This window comes from Pinus tabuliformis, chromosome 5_1 (genome assembly GCF_031772625.1).
Source record: "Pinus tabuliformis cultivar Carrire ecotype Pingquan chromosome 5_1, CPIR1, whole genome shotgun sequence".
NCBI lineage: Eukaryota > Viridiplantae > Streptophyta > Pinopsida > Pinales > Pinaceae > Pinus > Pinus tabuliformis.
In genome coordinates, this window is record NC_142305.1 from 723,369,873 (window position 1) to 723,386,063 (window position 16,191).

The window sequence follows — 16,191 nt, forward strand, 5'->3', positions numbered from 1 at the left end:
CTCTATATGCGGGGCATAGACTATTTTGGGACCAGGTTTGAAAATCTGGAATCCTTCGATTAAGTTCCATGATCATTGTGGGGGATCTTAATTTTTTGATGGGGAGGGAAGAGATTTGGGGACAAAATTCTAGAATTGATAGTATGGCTACTTATTTCAGAGGTTTGATGGAGGATTTTTCACTATTGGATGTCACACCAGATCCTCTTGATCCCACTTGGAGGAATGGAAGAACTAGTGAGGAGGGTATCTAAAAAAGAATGGACTAGTTTCTGGTTAATCAGACTATGGTTAATGTTAGCCTCACTCTCTTAAAAATCAATAATAAATCCAATTATTAAATTAAATAAATAAAATCATGAGAATTCCTCAAACAAAGGAGTCTAATTTGGATGAGAGATTCTCTCCAACTAGCTCTCTTAAATTAGTGTGTAAGTTGAGAAGTTATCTCAACCAAGTGAGTCTAAGATAGACGCACTATCTTAAGACCACTTACTCATGTATTTAAATGTATTATTAAATTTTTTTAATAATGAGAATTACATGAGCATGAGAGACCACATGATGGCTCTCTGCCTTTTCCGCCAGTTTAATTTTTGTGTTTTAATTTGTTGTGCATATGGTTATATGGATTTGTGATTCTTCTTCATGCGGTATCAGATCTATTAACCTTTGATGTGTATACTGCCTCTGTATCATATGTATATTCAGTGTGTATCCTCCGCTGACTGAGCTATAGTCATCAATCCCTGGACCACAACGTTGCTGCAGTAGACAGGATGTACATTCCAGAAAGGTGAATTCATCAGAACAAGATTCGATATTATAACTTCTTTTGAGTTCATCAGCTCAACTAGACCACCTCTCGTGTATTTCAAAGTGCCAATCGAATTAAGGTTTTCAATTTTTGGGACTTTTCCAGAAGTTTATTATGTTGAGAATTGAAGCAAAGATCACCTCTAGTTGCAGAGGTTTAGGAAATTAATTCAACAGAAGCAACAGTGGATCTAGAATACTGGGAATAATACCACTTCTAGAGAGAACAAGATCACCCTATCTATATATGCACATGGTGAACATCAACAAAACAACTCTTACTGATATTCGAGTGCATATTCAACATGCACATGAAACGATTGAGTTGCAAGAGAAGCATGTTGCTTCCAAGTCTTTGACCAATCCAGAGATAGATGATCATTCGACTTCATTCATCCAACCAGCTTCAAGTGTTGAAGTTGTTCCAGTTCAACTTTCTTCCAAACCCATCATTAAGCCACGGGAAGAAATTCAAAGTAATCGAATTCGACAAGGCTTTGGATATGTCAAAGATATCGACAACTTACATATCCTTGATTATTCCAAGCCCATTCAGTTCGTCAGTGCCAAATTACTTAAACAAATCACCTCAGCAAGTTCTCGACAAATTGCAAACCGACGTCAATGCACACAAACTGAAGTTGCAAACAAACAAAAATGCACACAAATTCAAGTTGCAGACAAACCGAAATGTTCTCAGTGTCAAAGAACCAGTCATCTAGAAAATCAATGTTTTGATCTCCATCCTTGTAGCCATTGCGGCAAGTCAAATCATACATCAAAGAAATGTTGCAACCAATGACAATCAGCCAGATTGAAGATAAATTATTCATGGATTGATCCCTGGGAATGATCATCCACAGCCAGAAGATTTTCCAAGTTTTACAATCAGATTCACTCACACATATTGCAGCCAACTGTCAAATGAGGATGGTACTCTCTGTAGGTTTTAACCCTGTATAGAAATTACCTGCATACGAATTCTAAAACACAGAAAATAAACAATGCAAGAGTATAACACATAAAACACATATACATAGAGATTTTCCCCTGGATCCCAAAACTGGGACTACCAGCTTGATTTTTCATTATTATGTTCCTTTCAATGTTACAATACATATTTATACATGATGAAGCATCCAATACCATGGACCGAAAAACCATCACGTCCAAAACCATGGACCGAAAACCATCTCATCCAAAAACATGTGTGAAAATCATGCACAAAACCATATGTGGGTCCGCCCAACCTAACATAGGGTCCAAAACCAAAATTTTCCGGGGCACTACCCCGGACCCCGTAAAGTGGGGTTACGGGTGCCCCTCAAACCCCCTGTCACCCCCCCCCCCCCCCCTCTAACCCCCAGTTAACTACGTGGGCTAGTAGTGGAAAGAATATAACAAAACCCAACATTCTCCCACTTGGTGTTTTCTTTCCACAAGGGGGCCATAAGAGAGCTTAGTCATTTATCCAGCCTTACAATGCCCATTGTTTCTCTACACCAAGAGAACTTCTCAGAGCTCATAGATTTTGTCAATGCATCTGTAGTATTCTTCAAAGTGTCCACCTTTACCAGCAACACCTTTTTGTCTTCTATCATATCCCTCACAAAGTGATACTGAACATCAATGTGCTTTGTCTTTGAATGATATGTAGGGTTCTTTGCCAAGAAAATTGTGCTTTGGCTGTTACAGTCTATCCTTATAACTTCCTGTACTAACCCCATACTTGAACACAATCTTTGCAACCAAACTACTTCCTTGCTTGCATGAGTGGCTGCCATGTATTCTTCCTCTGTAGTTGATAGTGCCACTATATATTGTTTCTTACTCATCCAACTGATTGCACCTCCAAATTGGTTAAACATATACCCACTTGTAGATATTCTTTGATCCAAATCTCCAGCCCAGTCTGCATCAACAAAGCCACGAATATCCAACACTCTGTCCAATCCTGGTCTTCCTTGGTAGCACAAACCATAAGCACTAGTGCCACGCAAATACTTGAAAACCCGCTTCACTGCTGTCCAATGCTCCTTCCCTGGTTTTGACATAAACCTGTACAATACTCCCACTGCATGTGCAATGTCTGGTCTAATACAGACCATTGCATACATCAGGCTACCGACTGCACTTGCATATGGAACACGGGACATATCCTCTTCTTCTTCTTGTGTCTTGGGACAGTGTTCAGCAAATAACTTTACACCTACAGGAATAGGAACCTTCACCGGATTACTATCCTGCATATTAAACCTCTGCAGTATTGTCTCGACATAACTCCTCTGGTTTAACTAGAGCTTCCTCTTTGCCCAATCTCTTTTAATTTCCATGCCCAAAATATAGTTTGCAGCACCAAGATATTTCATGTCGAATTTGGAGGACAATTGAGTCTTCAAATCCTGGATAATTTCTTTGTCATTTCCAACTAGCAACATATCATCCACATACAAGACCAGATAAATAACACGATCACCAATTAATTTAAAATACACACAGTGATCTGCTTTGCTTTTGGTGAAGCCAAGTCCTTGTATAAATGTATCAAATTTATGATACCACATCCTTGGTGACTGTTTTAACCCATACAAAGACTTCTTTAACTTGCATAGCAATTATTTGTTACCCTTCATCGCAAAGCCTTCAAGTTGCTTCATGTAGATCTCCTCTTCCAGATCCTCGTGAAGAAATGATGTCTTCACATCCATCTGTTATACCTCAAAATCAAAAGCAGCAGCAACAAATAAAAGTAATGTAATAGAAGTTACCTTGGCAACAAGAGAAAAAAATATCACCAAAATCAATTCCCGACACCTGGCAATAACCTTTTTCTACAAACTGAGCTTTGTATTTCTCCACCTTTCCTTCTGCATTTGTCTTCTTCTTGAACACCCATTTGCTGCCAATGGGTTTCCTTCAGTTGGAAACTCCACTAGATCCCAAGCCTCATTTTGTGCAAAGATGCCATTTCATTAACCATGGCCCCTTTCGAGAGTTTTCCACCCTCTGAATCTATTACTTCCTTCACAGTACTGGGATCATCATCAGTAATAGGTAAAGCAAAATTTGAACAGAAAGAAGATGGACTATACCTTTTTGGCTACCTTCTTTCTCGAACTGATCTTCTTACACCTGGTGTTTGTGGCTCTTCATCTTCTAATTCCTCCTCTATTGTAGAGTCTAATTCTTCCTCCTTTAGCTCAAACTCTATCTTCTCAGGTTCCTTTGGTTGGACTTCATGTTTAATAACATCTTTCACCTCTCTAAACACCACATCTCGGCTTTACACAACCTTCCTTGTTGTTGGGTTCCAAAGCTTATAACCCTTTAAACCATCCTTATACCTAATAAAGATGCACTTTTTAGATTTACTATCCAACTTGGTTCATTTCTCCTTTGGAACATGTACATATGCATCACATCCAAATACCCTCAGATGTGATAGAGAGGGTTTCTTACCAGTCCATATCTCTTGTGGAGTCTTATCCTCCAACGCTGATGAGGGTGATCTGCTGACCACGTAACATGTTGTCTCCACCGCCTCTGCCCAGAGTTCATGTCCTAACTTGGCACCACTGAGCATGCTCCTTCCCCTCTCCATCAATGTCTTTTTCATTCTTTCTGCGACTCCATTTTGCTAAGGTGTATATGGAGAAGTCTTCTACTGTGCTATACCACACTTCTTACAAAATTCTTCAAATTCCTTACTGCAAAACTCTCCACCATTATTTGTCCTCAACACCTTTATCTTCTTCTCTGTCTAATTTTCCACGAGAGCCTTAAATTCTTTAAACCTGTCAAAGACTTCAGATTTCTTCTTAAGGAAATACATCCATGTATTCCTTGAGAAGTCATCTATAAATGATACATAGTACACAGACTTACCTAGTGATGGAACCTTCATAGGTCCAAACACATGACTGTGCACAAGCTCTAATATATGTTTCTCCCTCTTACTACCAGAGGGGAAACTCACCCGATTCTGCTTCCCATATACACAATTTTCACAGAAATCAAAGTCTAGAGAGCTACTATTCATATCTTCTACCATACTTTTACCATGAAATATTCAAAGGCCCTTCTCTCCAATATGTCCAAGCCTTTGATGCAACAACATGGTCTTTTCTCGAGAGACCACTAGATTTTCTGCTCCACTTTCACGAACCATAGAACTATTGCACCCATCAATAACAGTGCTACCTTGTAGCTTGTATAGAGTTCCAATATGAACTCCCGCCATCAATACCAGTGATCCCTAAACCATTTTGTAGGTATCCTTCTTGAACACTCTTTTTACACCTGCATCATCCAACTTGCTTACAGGAATCAAATTTTTGGCTAATGTAGGAATATGTAGAACACCGGGAAGTGTTCTAACCCTTCCACCTTGCAACTTCAACTTTACTTTTCCACCACCAACGATTCTAGCCTTCCTATCATCCCCTAAGAAGACATCACCAACATCGTATTTATCATACTCGCAGAACCACTCTCTATGGGGAGTGAAGTGAAAGGATGCACCTGAGTCAATCAACCATACCTCATGATCTACATGTGTACTTGAAGAGGCCAAGCACACATCCCCACCTTCATCTGAGGTGGTTTTCGCCTCTGTAAAAGGAGCATCATGAGATCCCTTTCCTTTATCAGGAGCTTTAGATTTATAGTCCCTTTTGTAGTGCCCTTCCTTTCCACATTTCCATCACACCACCTTTACAGGTTTTCCTAGAGATTTAGATCTCCCTCTCTAGATTTAGATCTCCCACTCGATGACTTATTTTTGTTTCGGTTCTAGGACCGTCCTCATACAAAAAAGGCACCACTATTCTGGCTCTCCATATTTTTCTGTCTCATCTCCTCCGTCACCAAGGATGATACTATTTCATCAAGCTGAAATGCAGTTGCATTGATACCTATTTCAATAACTAGACTATCCCACGAATCTGGTAGAGAACACAACAAACTGCTGCACTTATCTTCATCTGAAATCCTAATATCAACAGACGATAACTGACTTACCATAGTATTAAATGCGTTCAGATGCTCTATCACCGAGTCTCAATCTTTCATCCTTAGGTTATACATCTTTTTCCGCAGGAATAATTTATTCACCAGAGACTTAGATTGGTACAAAGTCCCTAACTTGTACCACAAAGCCTTTACTGTAGCTTCCCCTAATACATTCAGCAATACTGAATCTAAGACACACAATCGTATTGTGCTCTTTGCCTTCCGATCCAACTTCTTCCATTCTTCATCGGTCACTCCTGTTGGTTTAGTACCCAGATCTAACGTGATCCACTGATCTTTATCCACCAATAGATCCTCCATCTTGAATTTCCACAGCTCAAAACTTTGACCATTGAAATTCTCGATCTCCATCTTTCCACTACTCGCCATCCTCTTTTACCACTAGAATCGATCTCGTATACCTCCCACTAAACAGGGTCTACCACAGGCCCGAGAGAAACCCCTCAGCAATAAAGGCGTCCCCTTGAAGCCAAAAATAGCTTCGATACAAAATGTAGGTTTTAACCCGTACAAAAATTACTTGCATACGATTTCTAAAACATCGAAAATAAACAATGCAAGAGAATAACACATAAAACACATATACACAGATATTTTCCCCTGGATCTCAAAATCGGGACTACGAGCTTGATTTTTCATTATTATGTTCCTTTCAATGTTACAATACATATTTATACATGCCGAAGCATCCAATACCATGGACCGAAAAACCATCGTGTCCAAAACCATGGACCGAAAACCATCGCGTCCATAAACATGTGCGAAAATCATGCACAAAACCATAGGTGGGTCCGCCAAACCTAACATAGGGTCCAAAACCAAAATTTTCTGGGGTGCTGCCCCAGACCCCATAAAGTGGGGTTACGAGTGCCCCTTAAACCCCTTGTGATCTCCCCCCTTCTAACCCCTGGTTAACTACGTGGGCTAGTCATCGAAAGAATATAACACAACCCAACACTCTCGTGCAATTGAATGGGGGAGTACACCAGTGAAATACTCCTCCACCTACAGGGGAGGAGTTTAGATATATTTTGGAGAAGATTGCCTCTCCTTTCAGTTGACAAAGGGGGGAAAATGTCAATGAAATTGACAAGTGGTTGTCAGACTGAAAATCTCGACAACATCAGCGAAGTAGCCAGTGGGCATCTCCATCAGCCAGTGGGCGATCATCATCAGCAAATATGCCAGTGGGCATTTATCATATTGTGTCAGAGGACACTGGATGTTTTTTTCAAGAAAAGGATAGTTGGATCCTTTTGTGGCTTGGCACATGATGGAGTTTTCAAGTGACATTTAGAGATGAATCAGTCATGCAGCTGAGTCATGGTTTCTTCATATTGTCGTTTCTTCAACATCCAGCTTTGGTGGTTTTTCAGGCAAATGTTTTTTGAGGATCAACTTGAGAACTTGGAAGATGGTTCCTTGTTTGTTTTGGATTTATCATTGAGAGGGGGAATGTTAGCCTCACTCTCTTAAAAATCAATAATAAATCCAATTATTAAATTAAATAAATAAAATCATGAGAATTCGTCAAACTAAGGAGTCTAGTTTGGATGAGAGATTCTCTCCAACTAGCTATCCTAAATTAGTGTGTAATTTGAGAAATTGTCTCAACCAAGTGAGTCTAAGATAGACGCACTATCTTAAGACCACTTACTCATATGGATTTAAATGTATTATTAAATATTTTGAAAAATTAGAATTACATGAGCATGAGAGACCACATGATGGCTCTCTGCCTTTTCCGCCAGTTTAATTTTTGTGTGTTAATTTGCTATGCATATGGTTATATGGCTTTGTGATTCTTCTTCAGTTAATCATCCGATAGATATAAGATCTTATATTATTCCAACATTTATTTATGATCACTTGCCCATTATGCTGACATGGGACAAAGGGGAACAAAAGAGATCATAACCCTTCAAATTAAACTCAAAATGGCTTAAAATGGATGAATTTGGGGATCTAGTATGAAATGCTTGGTCTCAGTCATTGCTTCCACCTCCACTAAATCACATGAAATCCATATGCCGAAAGATTAGAGAGCTGAAAAGGGCCTCTCAGGAATGGATTAAGGGGATGAAGGAGGGTGAAACTAAAGCTCTTAGGGAGATTGACATTTGCCTATGTTATTTCAATGATCCTCAGGACCCATTATTCTTCTTAGAGGAATACTGGCACAAGATCATTGAATTGGAGTGTAAGAGAATGGACATTCTCCGTTCATGGAAGAAGACATCCACATGAAGAGCAGGGTGACATGGATAAAAGTTGGAGATAAAAATATGAGATATTTCCATGCACATTTCAATGTCAGGAAACAGATCAGTTCCTTAAGGAGGGTAAGAGATGAAGTCAGAAACATATTCAGTTCATAGAGATCTATTGAACAAGCGATTGTCACACATTTCAAAGGCTAAGTCTTGGCACATGAGACATCTATCTCGTCGCAAATGAATTTTATCGAATAAGTTCCAAACATGTTAACATTAGAGGGTAATGACAGACTGGGACAACAAATCACAAGTGAGGATTTGACAAAGATATTGAAGGAATGTGCAAAGGAGAGAAGTTTGGGCCTAGATGGGCAGGGAATTGAACTTTTTATTCACTGTTTTGATTTGATGATCCCAGATTTGTTGGTAGTAGCTAAAGAATATAGGATTAATGGGTTCATATCGGGGGCCATAAATTTGGCCTTCATAACATTAATCCCCAAAAGGTTGGAAGCAAGAACCTTTGCATATTATCATCCCATACATCTTTGCAACTCGGTGTACAAAATGATATCAAAATTGATTGCAATTAGGTTGAAGTTGGTACTGTCAAAGCATATTACAAAGGATGAATTTGGTTTCTTAGAAGGTAGAAAATACAAAATGTAATTGGTATTGCCTAGGAGATGATGACCTCTATTAAATCACATAAACAAAGAGCTTGCCTTCTAAAGGTATACTTGAGCAAGGCATATGATTGCATTGACTGGGAATTCTTCTTCTTGGTTGGGTTAAAATCTAGTATGTCTTTATTTAACATTAAATGGATTTTGGCATGTTGCAAAACTACAAATTCTATTGTCATTATTAATGGCTTTCCTCCATATTTTTTCAATGCATATAGAGGAATTAGAGATGGATGTGTCATGTCTCCAATTCTTTTTCTCTTAGTTATTGATTGTTTCAGTAGAAAAATGAGGGTGTCAATGGATAATGGAATTATTAAAGGGATCAAAGTAACCAAAAATATTTCCATCTCTCATTTAATATTTGTAGATGATATGTTACTCGGTGGGGAATCCATGGTGGGGGAGTGGAAAACCATTAGACCTCATTAAGTCATTTGGAGTTTCATCTGATTTGAGTAGAATGAAGGAAAATTTATCTTGTTACCTGATGATAGTGAGGAGAGTATAACAAAGGACATATGTGATCTGTTTGAGCTAGCATCATCAATCTTAAACGATGGTTTCACCTACCTTGGGTTTAATATGGAACCAAAAGGATCCTATAATCATGATTAGGCATGGTTAATTAAAAGATTTCACAAATTGGATAGTTGGAAGTACATATAGTTTATGATGGGAGGAAGGATGGTAGTGATGAAATTGATAATAAAAAACATTTCAGTATATTAGATGCACCTTTATTTAATGCCAATGAAGATAATCCATAATATAGAAGCTATCATGAGGCACTTCTTATGGGCTGGAACACAATTACAAGACAAAATTCATATGGTACGATGGTCAACACTTGCAAGGCTAGTGGATGAAGGAGGTTGGCGTTTCATAGATACATCCACTTTTAACAAGGCTTTGATTATAAAAAACATGTGGAGGGTCATGTCTGGAAATGGTGTGTGGTATCATATCATTAAGGAAAAATACATGTTTGGTGAAACTTTCTCCTCATTGATTAGCACTGGTGCCAAGAAAAAAATTGTTATATCACACATATGGAGAAAAATGAAGCAAACTCTATTGAGAAATATAGGGTATAAAAATTAGGTGATTTCTCTTGTAATTATAAATGCTTGTGTGTGCTTTCTACTCCTTTAGATTATGGTCTTCTCTTTAGTTAGATTATTATAGTGTTCTTCATCAAACAACTACCAAAGCATAAACAATAAAGGGACAAGAGATACAAAATATAGGCATAAGCCAGGGCCAAAACCTCTCCCACTTGAGAGGAAAACCCAAATGAATTCTTCTTCTTATAGAGACTCCAATTGACAAATTCTTCCTTTTGCCTTCGTTACCTTTTAGATCTCGGCTTACTTTTCTCTGCTTCAAACCTACAACTTCTCAGCCCTAATTCATAAACCCTAGCACATGTAGATTACCTTCTCTTGTACCTTGATTTCCTTCTCTTTAGGTGGAGGCTACCTCCTTGACAACTCGACTTGAGATAATCCTCAGTTTTCTCCTTGAATTGACCTTGGCTTCTTCTGCAATAGATAACGTCTATACTTCACACTTGTGGAGTGATTTAGCCTAGAAGAAAGCCAAAAACAAAGCTAAGGACATTACTCTTCCTTTCCTCTCTTCATTGATTACGAGGCTACATTCCTAGTGATTCTAACACTTCTTATTGAAAACTTCTCCTTGACCAAAATTATGTCCTTGAAATGAAGTCGAGCTACCCTATTTATAGTGGTTTTCCCATGTAAATTAGCCGACTTGAGTTGTGTGTGAGCCGACATGTCCTTTGGTGAAGCTTCATAATTTCATTTAAAGCCGACTTGAAGGAGATGTTTGAGCTTGATCTTGGAGGATCTCTTTGACTCTTTCAATGACTCACATATATTTGTAACATGCCCAAGAAGGGTCATCCATACATAACATTGACTCAATAGACTATTATGACTTGATGACAAACCTAAAGGCTCACAATGGGAACCTTAACTAAAATAAAATTCCTTGATCATGAAACCCATGATTCAAGCATTACAAAAATAATTTTATTTTCTTCTTTACATCAATTACATAAAATCATATTTACACATGTCATTATGAAGACCGAACCTAGTTACACTTTTCAACACACTCTACACTGGATGTTGGGGTTTGTCCATTGGGGGGATGGAGATGGATCCAAGATCAAAATTGGATTAGACACCATCATGGGGAAGGCTAGAAATCATTCATTATCCTTTAAGTTATTGCAAATCCTTCACAGAAAGGACATTATCTGATTGCAACAGATATATTTGTTGGGGACTCAAAACATTGATCAGCAGAGTTGGAGAAGGGTCGATGACCTTGGCATACCAGAGACATATCATGAGGAATGGGGGTCATACGTAGCACAAATTCGATATGCTGGAATCACTCTTGGTGATAAGCAGGAATGTATGATATGGGGGGGTAAAATGAAAAAGAACAATTTGATGGTCCAAGACATCTACTTGAAGTTGCCAAGGCCTGAGAGGATCAATGACTATAATAAGCATCTATGGGATATATGGAGATGGAATCTCCCAAAAAAAATTAAAATGTTTTTGTTGACTGATAGCACATGATCGTATATTAACATGGAACAACTTACAAAAGAATGGGTTCATTGGTCCTGGAATATGCCCTTTATGCATGAGGGGGGGTGGAGGGGAGATACAGATCATTTTTTGATCAAATGCTCATATGCGAGGCTGAATTGGGATGGGGTTATGGAGGAAATGAATCTTCCTTTCATTGGCACTAATAAACCCTTGTTCAAATGTATTATGTCATGGTTCACTTCACACAAGACGTACATGTCCCTCCCATTATATATCATATGTATTATATGGTGAAGTAGGAATGCTAGCATTTTTTATTAGAAATTTGTGATTGTTAGAGAAGCCATTATCAAGACAATTGATTTTTTCAATGAGACTCGGTCGGTGATAAAGTATAACAAAAACATGAAATGAAAATTCATTGATATTTGGAAAGAATATCTGGTTGGGTTTTGGGACGGAGCCAACAATAGAAGGAAATATGGATGTGGTGCAATCGTAGTTACTAAGCCTGGTAATCTCTTCCACCTTTGGTGTTAGGGCAGAATGGGATCAAACAAAAAATTGGAGATTACAACACTATGGGGAGTACTTATCGCAACAAAATGGCTAAGCTTAGACAAAATTTAGGTATATGGAGATGAAAAAGGAATCATTGACTCGGTAAACAAGCATACTAATTTCAATGCCCTCATACTTGCAAATTGGATGATGAGGATTCAAAACTTGGTAAGGAATTTTAATCATATACATTTCCAACATATATACAGAGAACATAATTGACAACAGACCTCCTATCTAAAAGAGGTATTTCAAAGGAAACAGGTAAAACAAATTTCTTAGTCTTCAAGTAGGGTATCATGGTAAATGCAAGTAACATCAACTACTCTTAGGAGACATTTTAACACAAACTCGATTTTGATGGAATTTTTGTATCTTTAGATAGTGAAAGTGTTCATTTATGAAAATGTAATGGTTATACGCTAAATTTTGATGTTAAGAAAGACACTTTTTGTAGAACAGGAAAATATAAATGTATGGGCATAAGAATGATAGGAGAAGCATGAAAGGATAATATAATGAACAAAATCTAAATTATGTATTATCCTTATATTTTAATACAAAGATAGTGTTTTTTTCTTTCTAAAAAAAAAGTAGCGTCAAAATAAATGAAACAATAAAAAAACACATATTAAAACACAATCGATGGAGACCCTGAAAAGTACTCCAACTATGTTACTACTTATATACGTTTAGCAAAAGTGCCTCCATTGCTCCTCTCATGAAGCACACCTTTGTTGTCGGCCTTCATCGCCCTAAATCCCATCAGTTGTTGTCAGCCTCCATTGCTCCACTTCCTGAAGAACCCATCAACAACGTAAAGATGAACTCCTAATCCTTTACCTTTACCTTTTTTACTAGCACCTCGTATTGAAAATTTTAAGACAAAATTTATTTTGTCTTAAAAAATTGTCTTAAAAGCCCCCTCCATGTAGTACTGTCGAATGCAACAAAAGACAAGTGGTCTCTAATCGTATCAATAGAGATCGAAGGGACATAAGATGAATTGATGTCCACGAAATCTTGCCAGGAAAAGTTATTGCATTCTTCAAAATCAACTACCCCCACAAAACGAAGAGCCCAACAAATAGTTGTCTTTATATAAGATAACATGAATGGTAAGTGAAATAGCAACCTCGGTATAGGTGCACGACAATAGTAGCATGCAAGTTGGCGGACTTATGGCGCACTGTCAAAGTCAATTTTGCAGTTGTTAGATAATATTGTCTTAAATTGATATGTTTTTGTCTTAATTGTTAATTGTCATAAATATAAAGCTTTGTTTTAAATATAAAGTTTTGCCTTAAAATAATTTTGTCTTAAACTGGGTTTCTCTTAAAACATTTTGGTATCAAATTGTTTATCTTAAATATTAAGATTGTCTTAAAATATTTTTGTTTTAAATTGTTTTTGTCTTAAACATAAAGTTGTCTTAAAATATTTTTGTGTCAAACTATTTTTGTCTTAAACTGTTTTTGTCTTAAATATAAAATTTTGTTTTAAAATATATATCTGAAACTGTTTTTGTTTTAAACATAAAATTTAAGAAAATTTAATTGATATTAAATTTTAGTATAAAATAATTAAAATAAAAAAATGATTTTTAAGTTAAAAAAAATGTGGTGTTTGGTGTAGTAGTGCGTCGATCTTCAAATCTATTGTTTCCGGTCTGTTGATTTGAGCAGAGTGGGGGAGGAGGCCAATATCCGAGGAAGAAATTGCACTTAAGTCAGGATTCAAACAGGCAAGATCTGCTCAAAACTTCCTGGAAATTTCATCGTCAGTTTCATGAGTTTCCCTCGCATTTCCTTGATCCTTCGACTCGTCTGCCGCTCTCTCCTCCTCAAATTAACTGACGTGGAAGATTGAACCCCCCTGATACGAAAGGGCCTCCCGCCCACCACTTCTCAACCAATCCGATTCATCTCGAATAGCTAACCAGGGAATTGATCTTTGTTTCTTCTTCAATGGCAGCGCGAACGCGGAGAGCCTGGAGATATGATGTATTTCTGTGCTTCAGAGGCTCAGATGTCAGGAAAGGCTTCGTAGATCATCTCTACGGAGCCCTCACAGCGGGCAACGAAATCCATGTTTTCTACGATGCACATAAATTGAAAAGGGTGAGAATATGAACCCATCTATAAAGGCCGCTATTGAGTCCAGCCGAATCAGGATTCCTATATTCTCCCCAGATTTTGCACCCTCTGTATGGTGCCTCAACGAAGTGTCGCTTATTGCGAGCCAGGAGCAGGGAACGGTTATCCCTCTGTTTTACAAAGTGACTCCTTCGCAAGTGCGTCACCCAGAACGATCTGGCAGCCCATTTGCTCAGGCATTCCAACATCATCGCAGTAGGGGAATTCACAGTCCAAAAGAAATTGAAATATGGAAAGCTGCTCTGTTGAAAGTGTGTAATGTTTCAGGCTGGACACTCAACGACACAAACGGGTGGGTTCACTAAATGAGATTTATCTTGTATCTGTTTCCTTTGGTATTTGTTTAATTGATTGTTGTTTTCAAAATTGGTAAACTGTCTGTTCGATTGCTGTTTAAGAAATCGAAAGCAGCCACGTTACAGGCTGGACACTTGACGATAGATATGGTGGGTCGATTAACTTAGTGTTGTGCTTTCTCTATTTGGTTGTTTGATCCATCCATGCTTTCCAAACTCTGTACAGATATGAAGCGGCATTAGTTAAGCGTGTGGTTGAGGACGTGGTGAACATTGCAAAATAAGGTAGCGGAATGATTCAGAACCAGCAATTCTGACTGAAGGTGCACAAAAAAGGCAGTTATAAAGTGGAGAGAGAAAAAAGTATGGGAGAGACTAATGGTGTGAGATTATCTAAATACTTGTTTTATATTAATCGATGTTACCTACCGTCTAGCTAAAGCCTAGGTTCCCAGAGGACAGAGGAATCTTATTGGCTTTGTCATTAATCAGTTGATGCTAATGCCTAGGTTCCGAGAGTACAAAGGAATCCTATTGGCCTTAATCAGTTGATGCTAATTCCTAGGTTCCGAGAGGAGAAAGGAATCCTATTGGCTCTCCCATTAATCACTTGATCCCTGCTTATCAAAAGCAACTTTCGTTTTAATGTTCTTTTTAGTCATGAAAAGAAGTATGGTTGATTTATGTTTCCATGTTGTTTTAGTTATTTCCTTTTTCTCTACGCCAATCTTGGAATCCAAAAAGGAATCTAGGGCAGAAAAAGTGAAATGTGTTTTCAAATAAGAAATAATTGAATAAGGAAACTCCCGGTTGCCCAAAAAGGAGGTTAAATCAAGTTTTTTGCTTGTGCTTTTTTAAAGCAGTGTTTTTAGTTTGATTTTTCGAAGGTTCCTTGAACCACCCAGGAGTTTACAAGGACATACAAGAAATTGTTCCACTAATTAGAATTAGCAAATCAGATAGTGACCATTGGTATAGATATGAATGATTCAAATAGGATTAATGGTTATTTATTGAATGTATTTAATGGATGTGGGTTATTGGGGAGCAATATCATACCACGTATATTCATATTGGGGATATCTATTGAGGAAAAAATGACATGATATATTAAGCATATAATAGAAGGTAAAGGGTTTATTTATTGGGAGGTATAAAAAATGGAGCTCAAAGTTAATGAAAAAATATAAATGGGTGACAAAAATATTAATGAAAAAATAGATACTCACAATATCTAGTGAAAGTAGAGGTTTTTTTAAATCGGGAAGCAGGCATATTGAGTTTGTATTGGTAGGGGGTTAAATAATGTGATTTTTAGAGGTATTTTCCAATATGTAGTCAAATTAAGGGTATTTTTTAGTATGCCATGAACCTACGTGCTATGTTAGAAGTTCATTGAGTAAAGCCCCTGTGATGTGGACACATGCTTCTATAAGAGTAAACACCTTACACTTGATCAAGTAATTGTATTTACTGAAAACGGTGAAAAATATGTACACAATAATGATATGAAAAGAGATGGATGCATGTCTATTCCATACTGCAAACATTTGACATCAATAGATATAATTTGTATTCTGGCCACTATAAAAGCGAGGTAACACATTACAGAAAAGAGGCAGATGCAAGTCTATTGCACATTGCAAACATTTGACATAACTAGAAATAACTTGTATTGTAATTACTATAAAATTAAGGTAATAATGATGCATTCTAAATATACTTAGAAGAAATACTTCTAGATATGTATGAATGAAGATACCTAGTGCTAGAGCATTCACGGTAGAGGTGTGTTTATGCATTAACGTTTTATTATTTCATAATGATTTGGATGG

The 16,191-nt window shown here is 37.5% G+C and overlaps 1 protein-coding gene across 1 annotated transcript; it reads left to right on the forward strand.

Annotated features, from left to right (window-relative positions):
* The first annotated feature begins 14,032 nt into the window (after positions 1-14,032).
* On the forward strand, positions 14,033-14,640 carry LOC149166958 (toll/interleukin-1 receptor-like protein). The gene is made up of 2 exons (XM_089430315.1): positions 14,033-14,352; positions 14,583-14,640. The coding sequence occupies exons 1-2, from the start codon at positions 14,033-14,035 to the stop codon at positions 14,638-14,640; spliced, it is 378 nt and encodes a 125-aa protein (XP_089286441.1).
* The last annotated feature ends 1,551 nt before the right edge of the window (positions 14,641-16,191 follow it).